The sequence below is a fragment of the Grus americana genome, chromosome 28 (genome assembly GCF_028858705.1).
Source record: "Grus americana isolate bGruAme1 chromosome 28, bGruAme1.mat, whole genome shotgun sequence".
Taxonomy (NCBI): Eukaryota; Metazoa; Chordata; class Aves; order Gruiformes; family Gruidae; genus Grus; species Grus americana.
In genome coordinates, this window is record NC_072879.1 from 909326 (window position 1) to 935729 (window position 26404).

A 26404-nucleotide genomic window follows, 5' to 3' on the forward strand; every position below is an offset into this window, starting at 1 on the left:
TGAATGGAATGGCAGAAATTAATTCCCATTTCCTATTGTCCTCCATTCTGCAGGACAACTGCACGTCACACTTCACTTAGAACGGCTAGTGTGCACCAACAGGTACTTTTTAAAGGATTATTTTCAGTTTCTTTTTTAGAAAAGTAGCGCACGCTTTTTAGGCTTTGTTCAGCCAATTATGGCACCACTTACAGCTTCTGGTTAAAACAACATTGTAAGGAACACATCGCGAGTAGCAGCAAAACACAGCATGCAACTGATACTGAAGCAGAAAGAACCGTAAGAAGAAATCCTTAAACTTTACAGTTTAGGTCAATAAATAAAGATACGGTCAGACAGATTTTTCAGGAGCTCGCACTAGCTACAGATTTCATAGTCTTTTCTGAATATGGTATGGATAGAGAACGTCTTTTATCCTCTATCAGAAGTCATTTCTCAGAGGGGCATCTATGTATTAAACTGAGATGCCTCCCATATTCCAGTCCACATAACCACTTTCCTGAAATTTGTAAAGTGAAAATCTTTACCCAAAAATTCAGATCCCACATTCAGATATTTTCATTATTATTTTCAACCATGTGTAGCAGGTACCTGTGTTTTCACACTTGGGAATTAGTTTCCACAGATAGAATTACAAGAAAAATGGTTTGTTGCTCTCTATGAGCAATTTAATATCAACCATCACGTGCAAACCAGGCCAAGTCTAGCCACTGATGTTGAACCATAAGCACCACGTTGCTTCGTGCAAGTCTCCTCTGCACTGACAGCAAACTCATCTGACAAGCCAGATGATCACACTTCAAATTTCATTCATCACAGCCTTCCACTAGGAAAAATGAAAGTCTCTGGAGCAGTAAATTGAATGAATTCATAGTTTTTATGCTATAAAAGAGCCAAGATCTTTTACTTCCATCTCAAAGAATCACCAGGCTCATCAAATCAGTCCTATACTTTGTCTCAGGTGGACTAACTCTAGCAAAACCACACTTAAAAAAAAATAATAATGACCAGAATTTGAGAGTTCTTACTTAGAAAAGGATGGCCATAAAATATTTCTACAGCTGATGATGCAGAGGGGATGGGGAAGGATGAAATCACTTTGAATCAAGCATTCTTTGACACTTCTCACTGGAGTTATGAGTCCCAGTACCTCTAACTCAATTCCTTTCCCCACACCCAAAGGCCGTCCTTGGCCGTCCTGGCAGGGACAGGCTCTGTGTGCCGCTAACACACAGCAGTAGTTTGACTCATTCTGCACAGATACTAAATCCATGGTAAGCGTGCTTGGCTGAGGAGATTTACTTCTTGCCAGAAGACTTTAAGAATAAGCATATTAAAACAATCATACCAAATAAACATGACCCCTCATTTCAAATAAGAGGATTTAAGAGATTCATGGATCTTAGCGTAGAACAAACGCTTACACAACAGAGAACCAGCAGGTCTAACTCCAGTTTTTGGTTCATACTGGATCCAGGAGAAAAAGCGTCTGTCTTCAAGAATCACCAGTGAGCTATGCTGCCTATTGATAAGCCACAGCATCTGTATTACAGTTTGCCCCTCTCTTCCTGGAGAGGCTCCCTAATTGACAAAGTTAGTTCTAGTGGAAGCTGTTATGACAAGAAGCACTTCACAGAAAGTGTCTTGGCCAAACCACAAATCCTCGTTTACAGGCAGCCACCTGGTTTAAACCGATAGGATACATTTAGCATAATAATGCATTTAGAAATTAAGCAAATGGCTCCCCAGTCGTTTGCAATGAATTGCTTCCTTAAAAGAGGGGTGCTGTGCTTTGTGCACTCAACAGCTCACCAGTGTCTTCAATGCATCCTTTGAACGTACCCGGTCAAAAGGGATGCCATACTTCTTCAAGATTGAGGGCGAAATGAGGGTCATCTTGTGACGGAGGAAAGCATCACATCCCTGAGAGCTTCCTGGAAAAAATCCTGTGGAGACATTAAAGAGAGGAGTGTCATTATAGGAATATTATATCCAGTCATTATTTAAGCAGAGACAAGCTGACAGAATGAAAACCTGCCTCAATACTTTACAGAGATCAAAACAATAGGTGTACAACTGAAGATGTCAGCAATTAGCACATCCCTCAATGTTTAAAATACCATAGAAATGTTCTGACAAAAACTTGCATGTTGAGGCACGTAAGTCTAAATTCCATTCAAGTTAAGAGTTAGCATCGAAGACTTCTATGGGAATAAGCAACTTGGTCAAAGTCTCAGTAAAACCCTAGGAAATTAAGACACAGAACCCAGCTGTCCCAGGTTTTGGCTAGTACGCTAAACCCTGAGCCACTCTTTTTCTGAATCTGGACAAGGAAAAAGCAACAAGCATGCACCATCTACTCCAAACACTGCTATGTCCTTCGTACGCCTTCTCTGATGGGCAGCTATATTATTCCTGGGAAAGTAATGCAACTTCTAAGATTCCAGATCAATCTGCCCTACATATCACCCCCTAACAGAGAAGAAAAAAAAAAAAAAAAAAAGGCATGTAGATGTTAATATTCAGTCAAAAGAAAGAAAGGAAACAAAACATATCCCTCGGGAGGCAGTGGAAGGAGGGACACTCATTCAGTGGTGATCTGACTCAGCATCTCAGCACTATGAAGTGTGAAGTTCTACCACAGCTACAAGATCCACGCTGAGCTATTAAAACAAATCACAAACAATTAAAAATACTAAAATTGTGGTAAAAACTGAACAAATCCCTTGATGTCAGCACTTCGCTCCCAGAAATATCAGCTAAGCCAATGTAAAATCATTTTCTTCAAGACCATGCGTTTCACTCCAAGTGGGTGATTCAATAACAAATTATGTGTTTATAGGGATTAAAAAAACATCACCATTTAGGAAAATAAATAACCCAAGCTCTGGAAACAAAACTAATTGATGAGACATAATGGAAGAGGTTTCAGAAAGTGAAAAGGATTACTGGATTCCAGGTTTTCTTATATTTTTGTACTAAAAGCATTTCAATTAAAATTATGACTGTCTGCTACCCAGTCTGTCGTCCCTCTCTGCAGTTCCTCTTTTTAATGCACAGTTTAAGTGGCTCTCATTAAAGCTACTAATAAAGAAGCACATTTTAAGTGATTAGCACCAATAACATGGCAACACATTAACATTCTCTCCATGGGCTCCACAGCTCTCCCAGTGAGCCCATTTACAGCTCGGCTATTCATTTTCCATATTAATTGCACACTCATTTCTCTATAGTAAACTTCTTCATAGTATAGGCCACTGATGCAAAGGACAGGGAGAATGCCCAAGAAGAAATACTGTTTCACTGTAGTTTCCAAACGTTACCCAGCCCAACTTCCAAAAAGTACTAAGCAACAAAAAACTAAAATAAAGATGAAATTATTGATAATTTGCTTCTGGTTTTATACACTGCCAACCATTGATGCGCCTCAGAAATTGATCACCAGTAAAATTAAGTTACAAACGGCAAGATACTTAGCATTATTTACGTCAGATTTTGGTGTGGTATTGCAGATTCTACAGAACACAGGTCATCTGGATTTACTGACTTTTTAATAGATGAAAAAGTAACTTTTATAAAACCTGGCAAATGACTAAACTGAATTGTAGCTTTGAAATGCAACATTTCTGAGCGGCCATTTTCAGTATTATTTGTATTTAGGGATCATGGCACTCAGTGCAGAGGAAAAAAATACTACCATGCCCTAGGACATTTATACTCATTTATTCCACATTTATCCTACACAAGCAATTGCTCCCTTCAACACTCTCCTCTTTTTTTATTCGGGTATGAGACAAGTCAATAAAATGTCAGACTGTCAGCAAGAAATGTCATTACTATGAATTTGCCTACTTTCTGGAAAAACAGTATCAGAACTTCTTTATTTTGCATCAGAATACAGTCTTCCAGATTTTCCTGCCTGATTCTGCTGCACTAACTTCAACAACAGATTTAAATCATTAAAGTATGCCTCACTGAAGATGAAACACATAGATTTTGGGTTAATTATTTTGGGACGGGAGCTTTTTTTAGCTGGGCAGCGTGTAGAACATTTGGAAGTGAACAAAAATAGCAACAAAACCCAAACACAATAAATTAAAATAGATATACTTCTGCAGTCAGACATGTTCCCTGAAGCTTCAAGTGTTACCCACTGGAAAGCAGCGGAAACGCCAAGGACAGGATGCCGAGTCTGCACTTGCTGCTCGTGCCGGGGGCAGGCGGTCGCTTTACCGGACGACCTTGGCAGGTAGTCAGGCAAGAACTCAGACACAAAGTATGTTCGCAGGCAGCTGAGGCTGGCGCTTTGCAAGGCCAAAAATTTACAGCCAGCCTAGTGAGAGGGAAAAGTTTATCACAGCACAAGCTAGCCCTGCTGCTTCTTTTTTTCCCCTTTATTTTCCTCTTTTCCCTTTTTTTTTTTTTTTTTTTTTTTTTTTTAAGATGGACTTTATTGTACTGAAAGGATAAAGGAGGATGAGGCTGGAATAAAACCTGCCAAACCCAGTGTGTATCATTATAGAGGGAAGTGAGAACTAGCTATTCTCCACGAATGCTGTTGCTGAATTTCTAAGCATTTCCTACTTCCGACTGAAAGCAATCAATGCTAATACTGGATATGCAATTTTTACAGCATAGGAAGAAAGAACAGTTCCTACCACCCTTTTTCCCTGCAGAACCTGTGTCTGGGGGTACCCGGCAGACCCCCAGGCAGCACTCCTCGCAGTCAGAACAGTCCCCAGCTCACCGTGACAAACCTCGTATTACACACGGAGATGCACAAGGGGTCTCTTACTAAACCCTTTTCCCAGACGTGGAAGCCTTCGGGCTCAATGCCTCAAAATTCAAGGGGTTTTCCCATCAATTTTAGTTAGGGTCACGGTGTGTCAGAAGACTGAGGCTTTAAGAAAACAGTTGCACTAGTAGGAAAATTCACTGACAAGTTTTCTGACTCTGAAGCTATTATACCAATGCAGCAGGTTCATCAAGCAGCTCTTGCAAGATTAAATTATAGCAGCCAGTTCAATGTCAATTCTTTATCAATCTGTTTAAAAATCAAGGTTAGGATTCTCCCCTGGCTGCTTCAGTTTTCACTGAGAACACACCCAGGAGGAAGCAAAGCTTACCTTTTGCCAGGCGTTCCAGTCTCTTGCCATGTTCTGGAGGGATGGCGTACCTAGGAGAAAGTTAACACAGAAGAAAAAATAAAAATTAAAAAAAATAATCACCCTATAATGTAAAAACAGTGAAAGAAAAAGAAGACTAGAAACAAGTGTGGTAATAACTTTTAGCACAGCACACTTAGAATTAACATCTGGAAATACAACCAAAATTGTAGAAGTCTGGAAGGTATCAGTAACACATAATTATAATACATGGAAGAAAGCCAGTCTTTTAATAAAAGTTCTTATATATGTTATACGATGTGTGTTATTTTCCTGTAATTTTTTTAAACAGCATTACAGGACTTCACAAGGTAGAAGGAAAACCAAGAAGACAAAGTGATCATACAGCACTGGAAAAAACAGAAATAAATCGGTATGGGGAACAGCAGGCATGTTTTTCGCCAGGAAGATATCTGCAAAATGAAACCATGGTGCTGTGCTAAATATTAACAGGCAAGGAATTTCAGATGGGTTGAAAAGGTGTGAAGGAGGGTCTGCATACATTGGCGTATCGACAGCAAATTATCTTGATCTGTGTAAATATTTTTCATCTTACTCAAAAGTAAATATTCTTCACAATGGCTGAAGCAGTCAATCCTTGTATCTGTCTGATGTGAAATAAGAGAATTGAAGTATTTGATAATTTTCTTGACCGAGTGAATGAAAAAGCAGGGTCTTCTGAGAAAAACAACATTTAAGTGTATAGGGAACAATTTCTACACTTTTTAAAGACATATTTGTTAGATTAGGGGTAAAATGAGTGCAAGAGAATTCCATTGAAATGTGGGGGTTTTTTCCCCCACAAGTGCAAAGTATTGAACGTCATTCTGGGGAAAAGAAACAAAATCAACTGCCTAAAGTCACACACAAGCCTAATTGAGATATTCTCCTGTGATCGCTGGAAAACAGCAACCGAGTCCTACTTCTAAACCAGTTTTGTCATGTGAAGAGATGATACAGTAAGTTATAGAATAAAACGAAGCCTTCCACTGAGCTCTGCTGTGTGTGCAGCCGCTGCTGGCTGCTGCAAACATGCTCCCCACTTCAGAAAGTCAAGAACAAGAAATTTCCGGTTTCTTACAGGAAATTCAGCTGCTTCAATGTGCTTTAATATAATGAAGAGGTTAAAAACCACTTAAAAACAACTGCAAAAAAGCTTCTAATAGTTGCTGAAACAGTGCTCTGCATGATGTTCATTTACAAAAAAAAAATCAGGAGTTTCAAATAGTTGGTTTTCTTCCCAGAAGTTGTTAGTTACCTTACTGCTACCTCGGTAGTCACAGAAGCAAAAATCAGGCAACCAAGATTTTGTGTTCAGGTTATAACGATGGAACTAAATATGAAGATACATTTAACCATGTTTAACATGATGACATACGTAATACTGTCAATGGAATTTTGTAAATGATTGTTTACATACTGCATCAAATTAAATGTGGCTCTCATACCAGTTTAAGAGAATTTTGAAAATTTATATTTGAGTGACATTTATTGCCAGCTATAGCTTTTGTTCAATGTGAATAATAAAAAATACATTATTTTTGTTATTTCCAATAAAGATGTCAAAAGCATCATGTCTCATTACAACAAGCTGAAAACAGGATATTGTAGCAGGCAACTGCATGATCTTAACAAGAGGTAAACAGTATTGCTCTAGTTATGATAGGATCTCTCAAAATACACCTGATTTTAGAGGACTTTCAGCCTATTCCCTTGCTCAGCTTCTCAATTTTCAAGTCTAAACTTTATCTACAATGCAAGGAGTCAGACAGAAGTCATATCCCAATTGCTTTTGTACAGAACCAAAATTTACCTGTTGTGGTCCGACAGGTTGGAAAGGATATCAAAGGACAGAAATCATACATAGGATGCTTCAAGATTTAAATGTTAAGCCGATTTAAACTGATGGCTTAAAAAAAAAAAAGAAAAAGAAAAAATCTAAAGGAAAACACTATGTAGCACCTAATCTTGTAAAATAATAAATATAGCAATGGGCTCCCAACATCCTCTGACCAAAGTTTGACAGCGCCTTAAATTGCATAATTATCAAACAATTCAATTTCATTTGTCTGGGACAAAGCTAGTAGCTTTCGTTTTACAAAGACCATTCATCACTTACATAAATGTGATAAAACTAATCCCGATCCAAAGCTCCTTTGTGGGATTAATGTCCCTTAAAACAGGGAAATGAGATATTCCATTCCTTCTGGGAAAAATGTTGAAGGATTGGGAAAGAACTAATTTATGGCTACAAGGCTGCCGATGATTAATGTAATATCCCCAGTCTACAATGCAACCTTCACTTAATTAGTGCCTGTAATTGGGAGTTGTAAAGATAAGATTAATTGAATCTTGAGGATGTTAAAAGTTTAATACATTGGAACATGGTTATTGTGTTATCTGAAACTGCAGACTGCAAAAAGCCAAGCGGAGCTTTAGAGAACAGTCCATGGAGAGACAAAGAAAAAGGACTTGCTTGGATAGAAACCAGCAAGAGAGGAGGAATTTCCAGCTTGTAAAAAAGAACTATATGTAATAATATACAAATCAGAATACCCTACCACAGAACAACCTCTTGGTAATAGCTGACTCCAATTTTTAGAAATTAACTTTTTTGTTTGGGCCAGTCTTTTAGGAAGCAGAGCCTATGGATACACCCTTATACATTTATTCTGCAGTGAATTTTGTGAATTCCTAAGAAGAGGAACAGTAGGTCAAATTCTGCTTTAAGTTACGCTCCCAAATCTGACTGATTTACATAAAGATAGGCGATAAAAATTTGGGTTGCTATTTAGAACTAGCAAGAGAAACAAGGCTTCTGCAAGTATCACACAGATTGAGCTACCTACCTCGATCTAGACATAAAATGATTGATTACAAGGTAGAATAACAATGGAGGTGACATGGAAAGATTAGAAATTGCTGCAATCAAAGGAGTACTGTTATTGAGCATATAAACATCCACGAAGGGCTGGCTTTTGTGTACGACCTTATGGTACCGTCCCCCCGCTTTCACTATGAAAAATGGCCAGGCACTTGTTGGGGACAAAAATCCTTGACAGAGGGAAGTGACAAAATACTGTCATTGAATACAATTTGTTACCGTACCTCTTGCACCCACAGGCTGGGGCTCAGATCAACAGCAAAATACCTTTCATTCCAGAGATAACAGTAAAATATCTTTAATTCCAGAGACAACCGACAAGATTCTGCATGGTAAAGCATATCCAATAACTTCCTTTTCTATATGCATGACTTTGAATACTTTAAGATTTTTTTTTTTACCGAATAGTTATTTTCCTTTAGTACCCCAGCCCAAATACTAAATGTAGTAGGTTTCCTCTAGAAGAATATCAAAGCCCTCTACCCTATCAAAATCTTGGAAAAAAAACCCAAACAAACCCCAAAACCCAAAAACCCACGCATGTAAATCTGCTTCCTTTCTCTATCCCATTCAGATCATAGCACAAATCCATTCCACAAAGACAAGGCAAGAGAAGAAAAAACCTCAGAACAAGCAAAATACCACTTTTATATCAATTGGCCAAAACAGACCACAGTATCCACAAAAGATCTTGAACTGGGTTGTGTCAAGACTATCAGACTGAGAACCACCCGATGCCTACTCCCTGTTGACGGAAGCAGTTTTGTGACATCCCTCCGCCCAGGGAAAACTGAGTTGGGAGGACAGCAGGACTAACTTTGATCCAGCCTTGAGCAGACACTTCCTTTTAAGCAGAGCAAAGATAGAGCAAGGATTTTCCATTGCCCCAATCAACCTAAACTAAACAGAAGTGGTGGTGGCAGCATAAACATTTTAATAGCCCTTCTTAAGAACTATCTTTTTATCAACTATTTCTGCTTCAGAGAAAACATCTGCAGCAGCCAACAGAAAACACAACAGTGCCAAAAACGCTGACCTTGAGCCACTGCTTCAAGTGCAGAATCTGTCCCTTCTGGTTCAACTTGGTTCCCCAATAAAAGTGAAGTCTACATGAATAACACTAAACTAGCAATTGTTTCAAGATATATCAAACTTCCAAAAAACTGAGCTTGCAAACCAATCACGAGACTAATGCCTTAAGTATGTACTTCCAAGGAGCAGCTTTGCAGTGGTTGACCAAGACAAAAGGCCAAACTTAACCTGAAAACCCACCACTCAGCAATTTGTCGGATTACAGCATGAGTAAAGTCTTTGGCTGCTCTGCCAGGGAACACAAGATTTACAGAACAGGGGGGGAAAAAGAAATCTCAAAATAGTTATAGCTATACAACTCAAATGTCATCTTACCCCGAAGTCAACAACCTGAAAGTAATGTACTGATCCTTTTAAATTACCTTTTTCTACTCTTTCTACCAAAACAAGAGCAGGTCCCTGAAATGGATTATGTCTCACTTCTACAAGTACAGAACTTACTGTTCTACCTGAAAGACTTTCAGCTCCTGTTTCAGGAAACCTAATTCCAGGATTTCTGATCTCTACTTCATTTTCTGAGTTCTTAAGCATCCTGCAAACCTGATTCTGATTGTAATTACCAGACAGCAGGGTCATGGAGCTAGAAGGTATTTTTGCCCCAAAGCCACAAATGTGTTAGATAATCATTGGGAGTTTGCTACTGTTACCATGAAGTTTAACTGGACGGTCCCCTTTTTATCCTTAACACAAAAGAAAGATCCTTCCTATTTGCCATAAAGGATGTCATTAATAGTGTAATTTTCTTGGTGTTTTGTTTATTCCCCTGGAATGGCTTGATGGATGCGGGTAATTATCAGACTATAAAAGCCAGCAAATGTGCTATTTTCTATCGCTCTAAATCATCAAACAAATAAAGTGTGAAACAGCATTTTTGAATACAATTTTCCCGTCTAATGGCTTAGAATTATTATCAGGAACAATGAAAATAAATAAGCAAATGTCTTGTGAGTTAGGAATTAAATGAGTGTGTCAGTATAAAAGAGCAGACAGACCATCCTGGATACGAGGACCAGTTTAGAAGCCATGAAGAGGTGACATAACAGGGAACTCACTATGGCAGCAGTTTCCAGCATCAGGTGCTCTTCAGGGACTTTCCAGTCTAGCTTGGATTCTGTCCTGACAGCTGCCTCTTCAAAGGGGGTGCAATTCAATTTTGTTTTCTTCTTGGCCACTGAAAGCTATTAAACACTTCATCCATAACAAAGGCAATCCTCAGCCTGCTCACGCCCTGTCCGCTGGTTTCTCTCCATTTAAGAAGAACTGTTCTCACCTTAAGCTATCACTAGCTTGAGCAGAGGACCAGACCATCCTGTCCCCAAAACCTCTCCCCAAAGCTTCCAAGACCTCTTCTTGCTACAGTTTTCACACACACAGAGTTTTTGATAGTTACAACACCTTGCTTCCCTACCTAATTACACGTCAGCCTCTCCTTGCACCAACACAGAGCAATTACGCAGTGATTAGATCACTAAGCCTCATGCACCCACTCTCTACTAGAGATTGGGCACCATGGGCAGAAGGTTCAACCACAAGGCTTTGGAAATGTCACTTCAGTCCGATTCGCGTGAGAAGGTAAGAAAGTTAATTTCACAGTGTCTGCACAAGGTCTGGCCAAACAGGCTCCACACAGTTTAACATGCTATAATTACTGAAATAAAGGAAAAGAAACAAAAAGAGAACAGCACATTTAAAATGCCTAAGACCGTGTGTCAAGCTGGGGGTTAGTTATCTGTCTTTAAAGCAGATTTAGTTGTGCCAAGAATACTGACCCTTTGGAGATTCAAATGCCAACCTACTCTCAGTCATGACAGGCAGAATAAAAAGCTCCAAGACAAAGTGTGTCCATAAATGCATAATCTGAACCCTGACCTTCAACATCTTTAGCCCCCATGACAGCAGCAATGCCTCCAAAGAAAACCCCTCAGTCTATCGAGAATATTTATCACCCAACAGAAGCCATTAAGAGCCCCCACTACATACAGGGTGGTCCCTTATTTGCAAAGTTCATATCCTGCTTCTAAGGCCTAATTCTTCTACAAGGTAAAACACTTGTAATGCTACATCTCCTAGCAGTGTCAAAGTTAAGCTCAGAGCAACAACAGTTGTTTTTTCCACACTATTTTTAAGCTGGTTTACAGCCGGGGGGGGGAAGTCACTTCACCAAGAAGAATGGATTGCTCCGTCGACAACGCTGTCATCTCCCTCCCTTTCACAGTCACCTCTCTTTTCTCCCCTTTACTTTCCCCCTTGTTTAACCTTCCTTCATCCCTGTCTCCCTCCCAGTTTGTTAAAGGACAGAAATCAACTCATTTTCTTCTTCTCCTCATCAATATCCGAGGTTATCCCACAGTGAATTTGCTGTAAGTATCCAGTTTCCCTTCTCAAGATCACCATTTGGAAAGGAAAATCTTTGGCCTCCCTGTCTGTCCCCTTCTGTTGTGGCTCCTTTACATCAAGAACGCAGACACGTGCTCTGGAGATAAGATTGCACACAGATCAGAGCGCTCCTTGTTCCTAGGAAAGAACCTTTATCGAGTGTCTGCAGTTTTATCTTTAATGGATCATTTTACAGGACAATAGATGATGGAATTCAGTATCTTTAACCAGCAGTGTCAATGATTTCAAATAATGACATTTTTATTGAAATACACATAGGGAGAAAGATAAACACAGAGGCTGGGGAGTATCTGCTCAAAAAGCCATAATAAGGAGTAAATAGGTAATGACAGAACAAGATTACAACCACACAAACACACCAAATCAACCTGTCTTCTAAAGCTTGGAGAAAAATGAGCTCTGCAGACAGCTGCTCAAATACAATCCTTTGGGAACCAGCACAGGAAGAAAATCAGGACAAAAACCTGCTCAGAAAGGGCCCGAGTAACAGTAAGCTTTCTCAGTACTTACACCACGCAGCCTATTTCACTCGACAAGATCTTTTTTCCATGCGTATAGCTGCCTAATTATCAACCCCATTGCCGAGCACAATATGGAGAAGTGGCAAGCAATTTTGCTGCTAACAGAACAGTAAGCAAGATGAGAAACTTCCTCCTTCCCTTAAGAAACTAATGTTTGTGCAATTGCAAACTCTCAATTTGATTCCCAGTAACATTGGACAGAATATCTCAGGTCATTTTGGAGTTGGGATCAAATCCTTATGGATGGACTGTTGGAAGGTTAGAGTCAAACCTACCTTGTCAATCACATACTGCTAAATACTCCTTAACCCTTACAGTTGCCATGAGCTAGAAACAGTATTAGAGAGGCATGAGTTTCAAGAAGTGGCATTAGGCAGCATCTTTTTAAAAATCATGATTTTAAAGCAATATGAATTTTCCAGAGGGACACCTGAACCCGCAAGATTTGCACAGGACAACTAAGCAATTGGCTACTTTCACACTGTTTCACTAACCCAAAACTCAATGAATACAAAAAAGAAATTTTTTTCCAGAACTCAAATGCAATTTTTAAATACTATTTTAAAACTGAGAGTTTAATATGAACAACCATCTGCTCTTGGAAAGACTATCAATGCACCAGTCCAGTAAGCTTCCTAGCAACAAATGCCAGGCACAGAGCACAAAATTACAAATCACATTGGAGTGACTGTCCTTTTACACATATACAATAAACCCATAGTTTGCTTCTGCATGCAGTGAATGAGCAGTATGAAGGGGTTATTTTACTATGAAAAGGTGTTTTGGGAACAACATTCTGAAATCATTTATTCATTCAGTTTGGCCAAGAAGATAATTACTACACAATTCAACAGAGATGAATGACTACAATATTCATGCCCTTGCTGTTCTCCGTTATTTGAAGACGTGTTCACATCAGATTTATTTTACAAAACTGGCAATAAGACTATTCTATTAATTACTGGTTGCTTTTTGTAGTGGATACTGTACGAATAGAAAGAAGAGCAAAGATTATGCTTCAAAGACCTTATATACTAAAAAAATACCTCAATGCAACTCAAGAAACAATGAGGAAAAAAGGTAACCAGGGAAGATCAGAGATGTTCGTACCTTGTACCCACTGGGCTGTGAGAGCTGCCTCCTTTACTGGGAACATGCACGCGTATGCTCCTGCTCACTGCTTTTGGGAAAAATACAGAAATTGCCTACAGCACAACAAAAAAAATCTGCTCACTAGTAATGAAAGATATCTTTGGATTAGGAAGTCCCTTGTGCTAAAGGTGTGATGCCTCTACACACTCTTCTTTCTTTTTTGAGGGGAAAAAAGAAACATTCTGCAGGTTTAATGCTCCTCATCCATCAAGCTGCATTGTTTTAAACTACAGCTACTACTTTGAAGCGAGCGCCTATGCTCTTGTCACCATCAAAGCCAGAAGTGTTACAGCTAAGATTTGACGAAGATCAGTGACAGTCTGTAAAGTTTCCTTTATTTCTTCTACTTGATCCTCTCTGTCATGTTGATTGGCCAGTTAGAAATGAAGTGGATAGAAATCCAGCATACGTATTACTTAGAACATTAACTAGTTAACAATTGCACAGCACTCAGACGACGCAGAGTGCTATTTAAGTACTGTCATTACTACAGGCTTCTGTTATTTTAAACTACACTTGTACTGCACTTGGCATCACCCAATGTCAATTTTCTCTGCTGAGTAAAGAAAAAATCCCCGCTGATTTCTGCCAATGTGTTAACAAATGTGAATAAAGACAAAGCTCTGCAGTACCACTGTTGGTTCCTTCTGGTCTTTCCAACCCCACTTTCAGCGCCATGCCAAGACAGAATTTGCAAGCTCATTCTCCCACAGGGCCCAAGTCAGATCAGGCTGAAAGAGTTATATGAAGCATGGAAGCACATCTCCCTCCCATCTTGTCTCAGTGGCAGAGTGCACTGTTCAAAAGCCTCAGTTATTAAAACCAATCTGTGATCCTGTCAGATTTCCACAGATCTTCATTTCAAATCAGGCCTGAGCTTTGAGCAGACACTTTCAAAACGCAAGAATGAGTTGCAGCAAGAGCCTTCTTGGATCAAAGACATGCTTCTGTCAATCCAGACTGGGACTACTGAGCTGTGATGAATTATTAGTGCTGGCAGAAAAAGCAGTACACGCATTAAGCACTGTGTCAGTGGAGTAGGAGCCCATTTGAGGACACTCCTGCAAAAACGAGGATGTGATCACAGATCAGCATTACCACCTTTCAAGATCACTGTGGAAAGGTACAGAGATGAACCATAGCTTGGAAGGATCTCTACTTTGCTAGTTTAGGTACAGCAACTCAGAGATGAGCCCCAACCTCTAAGAGTTTATAATTTCAATAAACTAAACAGGCCCAGTAAAGATGGACATAAAACGCACAGACTGAAAACTAAAATGGCAGCAAAGTACATACTAATACCATGCTTTCTGCAGTGGATTTAGATAAGAATAAGAAACAAAAAAAGAGGACTTTGCCGGGAGGAAGCACATATACAGCACAGAGCTGAGTGAAAGCTCTTATGGAGCAACAGTCCCTCCTCGGACAAGTTCCATAGTTGATCCCAGCAGTCCAAGAGTCTGGCTCAATCTTCACAGCATTTTGTCTCAAGGTTAGATGAGGGTGAACGAAGAAAGGCAACAGCCAAGTCCTACCTCCCCAGAATACTGTGCCACCTCTGCATCATAAAAAATATCTTTTAATAATCTGTCTACAGCAGCATAATAAGACACAACACAAATCTAAGTCTATTCAAAAGGAAAATCTCCACTATTCCAGCTGCGGGCACCTGATTGGGAAGATAATCCACATAACACACGCTAGAGCTCATAACTCTTCATAGTTTGGTTTGATGATTTAACCACATTAAAACCACTCCAGTTGCCCAAGATTCAGTCTCAGTACAATATGCCGATCCCTTGGATTTTTAAAGCAGACTATCAGCTAGCACTGTTCCCTCTCTGATGAGATTTACATCATCTTTCACCCACAGCACCTCCTCCAGGACAAACAATACTCCTCAGACCTGAGGGAAGCCTGGAGAAAGGCTTGTTTGAATATTAGTAGTATAGCGTGGTTCGTATTGATTAACTAATGACTGTGGTATATGAAGCTTGAAAGGCTGTATTAATAACTCACTGCTGCACTGCTCTCATTTATCAGTGAGTTACAGGGGGATGCAACTCTGCATCTCAATGTATCACTCCTTTCATGAATCTCAGAGCAAATCAACATGCACGCAGATTCTCAATGCAGAAAACCTGTTCCAAAGCAGCTTTCACCTAATAGTTTTGGAAGGGGTAGGAGAGTGAAAAGCTGTTCCGCCTGGCCATACGTTATCTCACTTTCCTTTTATTTCTTTTAATGAATATCACTGTTCCTTTCTCTATCCCTTTTATCAACAGAAAAGGGTCTTGCTTTGCCAAATCTGCCTGACAGCAAATGGTGTTGCAGTTAATCTATAAATCAACCATCACCATAAATTCTACTCTTTCCCCATCCAAAACTGCAGAGCTGTAAAACAGATTACACGGGATAGCAGAGGCAGGAAGGAAATTTGTGAGCTGCAAAGAGCCCATCACGGCCAAATGGCCTTCCCCTGCCCCTCCTTCCTCCCCCACTCCACCCCAACAAGCCCATAAATCTCTACTGCCAGGAGGGGAACACGCAAACCGCAAACGTGTGCACACATTTAAGAGCAAGGCAACCCTACACACTTCGCGTGGAAGGCTGATGCAGACCTCAGGGATCGATGGAGGAAAGGCTGCCGAATCTTCTTCTGAATTCCCTAACGCCAAGAAATAGGAAAAGTAAAACTCAGGAAAAAAAACAACAACCTGTATGGAGCAAAATGGAAGTCATAGTGTAGCAAATTCAGAGTTCTCAGTTCCCTCAAGGGCAAAACTTGTACATGATTCCAGCTCATCTAGCTTTAAGAAACTCACAGGATCTCCAGGGTGCAAGGGTTACTGAGATCCCAATAATCAAGACTTAGAATCACATCTGATCAATTCAGCAATTCAACCACCTCGTGCAACGGCCCCCTCAGGGACTGTAACAGTTACAAGGCAATAAATGATGCAAGGGACAAGTGCCCTTCCCCCTGCTCCATACAATTCAGTATCAAACATGAAACCCAGCTGCTTCAAGTGAGATTACATCAAGCTCACAACAAACTGCAACATATGTGAGAGCGTGTTAAAGCAGAGGGATAGATGGTGCAGAATCCCACATAGGGAAATGGGGACAAAGTCCCTGCACTGAAAATGAAGAAGGAGAGAAGCTGGAAGAGTTAAGATCCATGACTGTATTAGGTCATTTTCTTTCTCCAAGATAGTTTTCCAGGGATTAACATTTTCTATCCTGGGGGGAGGATAGGACAAGAGTTCTGACTAAGACAGCTGCAATGCTGTTAGATAGTTTTCCAGGGATTAACATTTTCTATCCTGGGGGGAGGACAGGACACAAGTTCTGACTAAGACAGCTGCAACGCTCCCTAAGACAACAATGAAAAATAAAATCAGCAGTGAAGCCTCAGCACTCCATTATCTGCAGCTCCATTAGTATAAGCTGTTAGCCAAGAATCAAGAGAGCTCCTTTCACAATCCTCTCCCAGGGGAACCATCGTGTCTCGTTTTAAATCTCCCCATCATAACGCAGTTAGAAAACGTGAGGTTTCCCTGTTGACGGTGGCATCAGTAGCAGGTACTACAAATGTATTAAAACATGGATGTCACAAGGCAGGTCCTCCCACGGACTTGGTTTTCCTTGATCCCTACAGAGAAGCAGAAATTCTAAGATGCTTTAACCAACAATATTTTCAGGTAACTCTATGTACTTTCAGGTAAGCAATCTTAGGACTTTTACAAGACAGAATTCCAGAAGTCTTTTTTTTAAAAACGTAATTGTATCTGTCACCAGGGCTCTCAACTAATCATGTTATTTTAAAGTTCATTGGTAATTTGTCCTTAATTTCACATAAACTGCTGTTCTGGCATAAAGTGTACTTTGTGATATCAAACAGATTAGGCATGATCCACTTTCAGCAAGGGAATGTTTTGGAGAGGAGACCATATAACTTAAAAGCTAAAGCTTGCTCCCTATTTTAATTAAAGGGGATTAAACATCCATCATGATAAGGAAACAGGTACATTTTATAAAATCAATTACTGTCCTCAGCATCACTCTGGGTTAACACCTGCAGTTTCTGGGAGAAAGAATACAGTATAACATCCTATTAGTACTTAAAGAAGGTATATTAAATATTGTTGCTATACAGCAAGATCAGTCGCAAAATATCTGAGAAAAATAACCTTATTACCCAGTCAGGTGATACAGCGTTGACAAAACAAGATGGAGACATTACTGCCTCCCAAGTGTATCCATCAAATTCACATTATTGAGATTTAAAGTTTCTTTTCGCACTTCCCTACCACAGGAAGCCCTCAAGGTAGGTATTGTACATTTTTATAGAGATGAAACGAAGCAATGGTGGAGTATCTCAGTGTTTAAAAATATGCTTTTGAAATTGCAAGGGCTAAGACGCATACATTCCTCAATAAAATGCCATAATAACCATGAAGTATTAGGCTTGGCATTCAGTTTTGTTGCTTCTGTCATTATAAAAATCAGTCTTCCGTTAGCATCCTTTGACAATATGTTCTATTTTAGATCTCAGCATATGAATGTATAAGGTAATTATACATAATATGTATAATTGATACAGTAAAAACTCCTACCACAAGAGGTTTAATATAGGGCTGCAAAATGAAATACATTCAAACTTTTGAAAAAACTGAAGACAGACTGTGAAAAGGTTGTAATTAAACTACTAACGGGAGAGGGACATTTTATTGTCATTTGAGAAACAAGCAAGCAAGTGACTCAATCTGGCAGCTCCCTGCCTGAGAAGCTTACCACGAAGTTACACAACAGCTCCCCACTCCTGGTCCGTTTGATGGAAAGTGCCCACACCTTCCATACTACCTCTTCAGCCTGTCAGACTGATTTTCCAGTTAAAAACAACAATGGCGTGACTACAATGTAGACCAGATGCACGCGCCTGAGAAACGGCGCATCAAAAAAGATGATCATCTTCGATATCAGGCAAGTATAACTCGAAAGGGGCAGCACAGGTATCTTCACAGCAGCATCCATAATGGCTGAAGACATTCTTCTTGGTACAAGACAGAATTCAAGAAATAAACGTATTGCGATCTACAGGCATAGATAGATCATTTAATGAGACTGGAAGCAGAAAAAAAAGCCATCTTCCATTACCCCCTTTCCTCTCCCTCATCACTGGATGACCCTTTATTGCTCAAGTACTTCACTTAGCACTGAACGATTTTTTAACATGCATCCCCAGCGACACTACTCTGTAGACACCTTGTATTGCTGCAGCCTGTTCTACTCTGCCTGTGGAAAAGAAACAGCGTGGGAAAGCGTTGGCAGGACTTCTCTGCAGTGACAGAGACACACATTAATCAAGGAGTTGTACGACCAAGCAGATGCTCATTAGGTTGTACAAAGAAGCCATCTTCAGTTGTTGAACCATAGACATTTATTTCAACTCTAATCCCAACAGTCCCCAAAGCACCTGTTTTGTAAGAGGTATAACCCAAAATTTCAAAGACAGAAATGAAAGACACATACAGAATAATACTTTAGAAACCATCCTCGCTGACCCACAAGACAGATTCCTTTCTCAGCTTATCTTTGTCAACTAAGGTGGCTTCTTACGGTCTGAACATATCCAGACCTCCCTGAAAAGGTACTTCATCTTTTCCACAGCAAATAAAGATTTCTTGTAGAACCCACTTGAATGAGGTCTAGGAGGCAACCTCAATCAGTTCGATTTCCTTCTCACCTTGCCTTCATAAGGAAACATAGAGCCAGTGACTTCTCACCGCTCCTACGCGCTACCCTACAAAGCAGGGCTTTGGTTGCACAGCCTGGATTAAAGTAGCCTAAGATAATTTATGAAGGACATGAAGAAAGAGTTATGGTTTTTAAATAGACAATTTTGAAACAGAATACTACCAATATATAGTGAAACCAAGGACTCTGTATAAATATCTCTGACAACCAAACAATAACTCTGCCTCTTATTTTAGAGCTCAACCCCAAACTGGTAGACTTCGTAACTCTCCACACTCCTGCTATTCCCCGAGGTGCTTCTAAGATGATCACTGTCAGAGTCAAAGAGTCTATAAAAAGGATGAAGGAAGCTGGGAAATTTCCACAGAGGTGGTGCCAGAAAAACAGAACCAACGTTTTAGCCATCTTTGAGTAAAGCCAGGCTGCACCACTGGAATTTCATCACTGAAGTCCAAGAGCTCCCCCAACTGAGCTCTGGGATGATTGCAGTCACAACCAGCAGACCGGCAATTGCTCGGGTACCTGGAAAGTTCCAGGTTTGCTGAAAGGGGTATTCAGATTTACTCCTCCAAAGCCAATGCTTGTTCACAGAAGAGCTTGAGAACTCATTATCAGAAGCTGTCATAGTGAAGAACAAGGAAGAAATTACTTGGGCAAGTGGCATACTCTTGCCTTATGCTTAAGGGAACAGCAGGGAGGCCTGCCAAACCAGCAGTGGCATCCTGTCACAATACATCTATTTTTGTGTTACATACTGTCATCTATATAAGAAAACTCAGTTGAACGGAAAACCTTTTGCCCAAAACATGGTCTGTCCTCAAAGTCCTCATTTTCCCCCAATCATGTAAGGTCTATAGAACTAGTTACTATAAAAAAACCCAACTACATAAACACAGGATGGCTGGATAAAAATCCTCCCCTCCTTTTTAAGTGGAGTAAAAGTACCTTTTAAAGAACAAAAAAAAACCCCAAACAAAAACCCAAACAACAAACCAACCAAAACCCAGCCAGGTGCAGAGCATGTTCCTGCTTTGACTTTTAACCAGCAATGCCCAAGCTCCTTTACAGGAAGATTTTATGATTTCTCTTCTCTCTTCCAATTATAAGCAGTAGTGACTGAACTCTTCAACAATTGAAACCCCTCCTAGGGGAATACCAGGCATTCCCCAGCATCTCCCCCAAATCCTCAGAAGATTAGACAGAAATAAAAGCTACCAGGAACTTCTAAGATCCAGTATTTGCCAGATACAGTTTTCCATCTACACTTTCCACTTCTTTCTGATTCTTAAACTCTTCACACAAACAAGCTACACGAAGGTGTTTCAGATTTTACTGTTTGGAGGTTTGTTTTGTTTCTCTACTACTCAATCACTGTTTCCCACAGGAAACAACATCCAACGTGAGGACGTAAGGAAAAAATACTGTTTAGTAACGATGAGGCAACAGCTTCATGCAATGAGTTTATCATCCTTATGATATACACAGTATGTGGATATCCACATATCGTATTTGCAATAGTCAAAAGAAAAACCCAAACCCACCGAAAAACCCCACCAACCCCAATTAAAAAAAACAAACAAAACCTCCCCCCCCAAACCAAGCAACAACATGAAGTGCCTAAGATGTATACAAGAAGAACAAGTTTAGGTTGGGCTACAAATACTTACCGTACACTTCATTTAGCATCTCTCCTCTACATTTTGCTCACTATGTGAGAGTTTGTGGAACAGCCATTATTTTCATGCTGTAACCAGCTTCTCTTTTCAAGATAATCTGTTCTTATTTCTACTTTTTGAAAGCAATAACCCTCTTTTCTGGGCTCAGAACAGAAAGCAAGCAGAAGACAGATGAGGCAGACCTGATAACATGCGGGCATGAAAGGAGCAGTCAGAGACAGCCGTGATCGCACGACCCTATCGCAAACCACAGGTCAGCTGCTTGTACAACCCTTAGAGCGGCCAACTCTTGTGTGCCGACGCTGAAACCACTACGCTAAGGACAACGCTGGCTTTGCTGGTGGTCACTGGGCTGTACAGGCAAAGGAGATACGTGCTCCTCGTGCTGGTGGCACCACCTACTGGAGATGGGGACCAAATAAAAACAGGTTTGATGAAGGAAAAATTTGAAAGTATCTAAAAATGAGAGCATGTCACGTTTCATTCCTAACACGGAGATATGTTTCTTGAGATCAAGCTTGTTTAAAAGAGCTATCATAAAAGATTCTGCAAAATCCTTGTGCATCTGCCTGAAAGAGGGAGACTAAGAGTCAGGTATGCTGGGGAAACAGATTTTCTGACACGTTGGAAAGATTACAAAAATTCACATTAAGACTGTAGCTGAATATTACAGGTTCAGCCCCTCCTTCCACTCCTTTTCAAGGCTTTAAAAGAACACTATATCCATTCATTACAGCTCCTCTGCTGTTGGTAGCTTTTATATGCCCACAGGCACTAACAGTCTGGAGGTACTTTGTGTCACTGGGGACTCATATTGCAGAGAGATAGGAGGGTCTTGTCTGCCACTGCCAGGGCACAATGACAGCAGCTTCACAGTGACATTTAAGCTCTAATTTGCAGGCAAATGTCAATATTTATTAGTCACTTCAGCAAAGCTCTTCTGGGTTGCTAAGTCCCTGTGGTTATACTTCTAAATAGGAAGCTCGAGAAAGAAGAACACTGGCTCTTGGTAACTTATTCCAGAGTTCCTAGGTTCTTAATTTCATCCTTATCTATTGATTATTTTTGTGGAAAGTTATTTCCAACCATGCATAAACAGTGTTGAAAAACGCTTACTGTTATTCCAAGAATTGACCATGAAAAAAGTAACCCTTTGACCTACCTTGTCCCTGGAGTTGTAAGCTGTATTTACATATTTAAATAATGGAAATTTTAAAGTAACAGATGTTTCCTGCCTACAGTGCAATGCAAGAACAACAGTCTTTCACTACGAAAGTGTATCCGAAGCACCCACACACTACCATCACATCACCACTTGCTCTCCCACATTACTACGAGTGCTCTCCTGTGCATTAGCTCTCAAAAAGCCCCAAGTGTTGAAATCTGGTTTTACTCATAATGTCAACAAGTCTCCCTAATTCTGCTACTTTTATAGAGAGTCAGGAATTAGGCCTCTGAGCAAGAACATAAAATTGCTTTCAAATGTAAAGGAGGAGAAGAGACAGAAAATGAGAAGTGAGAGATTAGCTAAGCCTGATGGAATTACGTAGACCTGAAGAAAAGGGTATTGCAGTGGTCTCTAAGTAGAGGACAAAGGTACACAGCCACCATCTATTAGCACTCTATCACTTACCAGGATTTTGGCTCCCCAAAATGCAAGTAGTTGATACTGTAGAGATCCATGTCCTCTGTATGCCAAGCAAATGTTGTCTTCCACATCCCAAAGTAGAGGTAAGGAGTGTTTACACCTTCTATAATAATGCCACACTCATGTTCCACCATGTCTAAGAGAGTGTTCAGATTGCCAATATTCCATTCTTCCACATCCTGTAATTCAAAAGAAATGTTTTGTACGTATCAGGACTTGCTATAGCAGAATAACAGCCCACAGCTTCCTTTCAATGTCTTAAAATGTGGCTATCCTAGTGTTATCTGCATTAATTTAATTCCACCTGCTTCCAGAAAGCTTACTTTTAATCTTCATCAATAACCATGAAAAGGATGCATTACCACTACTTTGTGGCAAAAGGATTGATTACTAGCTTCTCACTAAATGTGTTCGCTGAAGAGGCACTTGTACTATGCAATACTCTACCACTAAGTAACCGTTGTAGTAATAAACACAAGATAAACTAAGGGTAAGATACATTTCTCTCAATGACATATTCCATCCAGACATTCTTGACATGATGAACATGTATCAGCTGATGAGAAACACTAGACTTCAAAGTGGCAGAGGCCTCTACATCAGCTCAGCACTGCAGACAAAGAATAGGGAAGACAGCTTTGTTATTATCAATAAACAGAGAGCGCAATAAAAAGAAGTTCTAAATGGGATAGTTGGTTTTCTCTACTTCAGTGTGAAATAGAAAAGCTACATAAACTGGTACAAATCTTTAACCTTGAGACTGCCTGAAGAGTAATACAATCTCCAAAAGACAATCTCCTTCACAACCCTTCCTCCCCAGTACACTTTACAGGCACGCAAGTAACTGATAGGTACGTGAGCAATCCCAGCATCATGCTGCTTGCTGGAGTAACTGCAAGGCAGCCAAACTCAAGCTCTTCAGTCCTGAAATTTTCTAAATTAACCTGAAAGAAACAAAAACCTGCACCATAGGGGCATGGGGAAAGGGCTGAAGAGAGGAAGCAGCTGAAAAGCGAGATGAAAAGGAATGCAGAGAGAATGTTTTTCGTGACTCTCACGCTTCAATGCTTGCAGTGCTACCAGTAACTGGACAATAGGAAATGATCTTTAGGTGTGACTGGTAATTCCATTATTTAATTTCTGCTTATAGGAACTTGAAGAAAACTGAAGGAAACACAATGTATGTTCAGTACATTGCAGAAGCTCCTTCTCCTAAAGCTCATATTTGTGCCTGGTCATGTCGCGTTCCCTGATCGTACCATGGACAAGAATGTGATACTCTCATCAAAGCACCAAATGCTATGGATAACTTTGATGTCCATGGCTGCGAAGACCTTAGATATCTATGTTTATTCCTATTAAACCATATTGATAATAAAAAGACACTTTTACATTAACATGCAGTTTATACTGCAGATAATCAGACAACACTCAAAAAAAAAGGCCATTTTCCACTCAAAACCACAGAGGAAGGGCACTGCTTTAGATTAGCTGCCTGAACAGAGTAAGAAGACAAGCAACCTTTATCATTTACGGCACAAGAAATCACAACAGAATTACTTTAAGCATAGGATGCAATTTCATGAAGGAAAAGCTTAAACAAATTGAATTGTAAAATAATTTAGCACACAGGTGCAGGGTACCGCAATATAGCTGCCTACAAAGAAAAAATCCAAATGCAAGTATTTTACTTGCATTAAGAATCAAAAAAATGCAATAAGGGATAACAAAAAGTATTTTTGAAGCAGCACTCAATTCCTTGAAATGCTGCTTTTCTGGCTCTCCAAGGTGCTTTAGCAGAAATCTCTGTTTTATTCCCTAAAAGACAAACGGAAAAACCCACAAAACCCTAGCATGATCGAGATCAGGATTAGTGGCTTATTTTTAATTTACCTGCATACCATCACATATATCTGGGCATATCATTATTATACCACTCCAGTTTTCCAGTTCAACCTGTTCTGCAAGCTACATACAGTGCTTTGGCCACACACTTCGTAAGAACTCGCTTAAATCTTTTTTTCCTCATTTTTCTAGTGAAACTAAGCTTTTCAGAGCTTCCATTGACTCTAGTATCCTGAATCTCTGGGGAAGGTAGGAAGTTCAGTCGCACTTTTGTAATGAGGGAAAAGTAAAGGTATTATTTGGGGTTTTAAAGGTTGCTAAATAAAATAAATTCTGAATTACTGTTCCTTAATAAGGAAGTCAGTGTCTAAATTTAAATAAATGAGCGTTTCACTTACTGCATCGTATAGTGAGCCACTGATGTCAGCCCCATAAATTGGTGAGACAAACGTGAGATTCTTCCAGTACTTGCGCTCCAAGTCTTCGAAATCTTGATGGCGTGGAGTACAATACCTGATAAGAACATGGGAAAGATAAGGATGTAAGAAGTCCTAAGAACACTCATCGCAGACAAATAAATGACTGGAAAGAAGCATGTGTTTCAAAGTAGGCACACTCAGGAGGTTACTGAAGGTCCACTTCATTTTTAATTCTACTCAAATTTATATGATTTACTGCCTTTTAAATCTTTCTACAAAACCTCTTAGTGCATATTGACAAATAGGACGTGGACTTCTGTGAAGCACCAGATCCCCATCATAAGGATGCAGGAGATGAAGTTATTGCACAGGGAGCTGAAGGCAGGTAAAGCACTCATATATATGCTCTATCAGCAATATTTCAAAGTTGACTGCTTAATGTCAGTATTGCTTGAGTTAAAACCCAAGGTACTCCAGAGCTCTGGGAAAGTGATTCTGGAAAAAGGATGCAACTGCAGCTTCTATCAGTTGGCTTGTCCCAGCTAACTGAAGTGCTCTGCAAAGTTCCCTGTCACTTTGAGAGACACTTGCATTATTAGTATTAGCTCAGGCACTCCAAGATACTTGTATTTATACCTCAGAAATGGAACACATTTTCCGGAACAATCATTAATACACCAAGAGCTCGTCTTTGAGTCCCAAGCCATTCTTTTTGGGCAGATTCTTAGCCAAATACTGACTGTGAAGTATCTTTCTATACCAATTCCCAGAAAAAGATCTAAGACACACCAAAAGCCACCAAGTTACAAACTTGCTTGAAATTCTGGATGTAAGCTTTCAAGAAAGAGTTGTTTCCTCAAAAATGTTTCCTATTTAACAAGGCTGCATTTTCTTTTCAGCTTGTTTCTAGAAAGAAAAGCTTTCCACACAACTCCTTCATTCACAATATAAGTGCATCATGTAACACCAACATACTTCTCACTATTAGCCAGACGCCGGTATTCTCCCACAGTCATAGGTTTCTTCTGTATATTATACTGGGTGAATAACCCTGACTGTCCAGTAACCACCTGCTGAATAGGAGCTGGGATAACCATGTCATCTATGTCATCATAGGTTTTTCGGGGCTTCCATTCCTTGGGAGGAATCACCTGGAATTGGGGAGGAAAAAAAAGAAAAAAAAGAAAACTTCATGTTTACAACAGGCAAACACAACTTGTCCTGAAGAAAAACCTGTTTAAGCAGAAGGTATTTCACCCTGCTGCTGCCGGTTATCAGATAACAGCAGCATCTCAAATAACCAGCACATATGACAAGACACCTGTTCTGCATCTGCTGAAGTGCAGGACTCACTGACATGGTCAGAGGGCTGATCACCCGCCTGCCAGCAGTCCCACCAGCACCGTGTCACACAAGACGGCCAGTGATGATAAAAAGATATATAGTTGTTCCAAGGAAATAACGCTGCACACCAGAAGGACAAGCTTTCCATCCAGAACAGCATTCCTCTCTCACCTACCATTCCACAAAGCTGCATGAAGACTAAAGTAGCTTATTAATAGCATCTCTATAACCTGTCATAATAGCCTAAACTACTATTCCATCTAGAAGATCACTTATGTTAAGGTTTTCTTGGGGGTTTTGTTTGTTTGTTTTTTAACTAGGAAGGCTCAAAATCCTGTGGCATTATTGCTGTTGATGTTTCTGTATTTGTAGGTGACACATCGGGATCCAACTCTTTAAATGAAAAGGGGCAAGGGGTAGAAAAGAACAAAAGAAAACCGCGGGGAATGTGTCCAGAACTCTTTCCTCACTCTTGGAGGCTGTGCAAAAAAATTGCTGCAA

At 40.0% G+C, this 26404-nt stretch overlaps 1 protein-coding gene across 4 annotated transcripts in view; it reads right to left on the bottom strand.

The window, feature by feature from the left end:
- KDM4B (lysine demethylase 4B) overlaps positions 1–26404 on the bottom strand; it is a 90868-nt gene that overhangs the window by 49828 nt on the left and 14636 nt on the right. For all 4 annotated transcript variants that reach the window (XM_054805200.1, XM_054805198.1, XM_054805197.1 and 1 more), the window contains exons 3-7: positions 25535–25710; positions 24539–24653; positions 22281–22474; positions 5127–5176; positions 1843–1946 (exon numbers count right to left, since the gene is read on the bottom strand). In XM_054805200.1, the coding sequence (XP_054661175.1) occupies positions 1843–1946; positions 5127–5176; positions 22281–22474; positions 24539–24653; positions 25535–25710 (639 nt within the window). The remainder of the gene's footprint in view (positions 1–1842; positions 1947–5126; positions 5177–22280; positions 22475–24538; positions 24654–25534; positions 25711–26404) is intronic.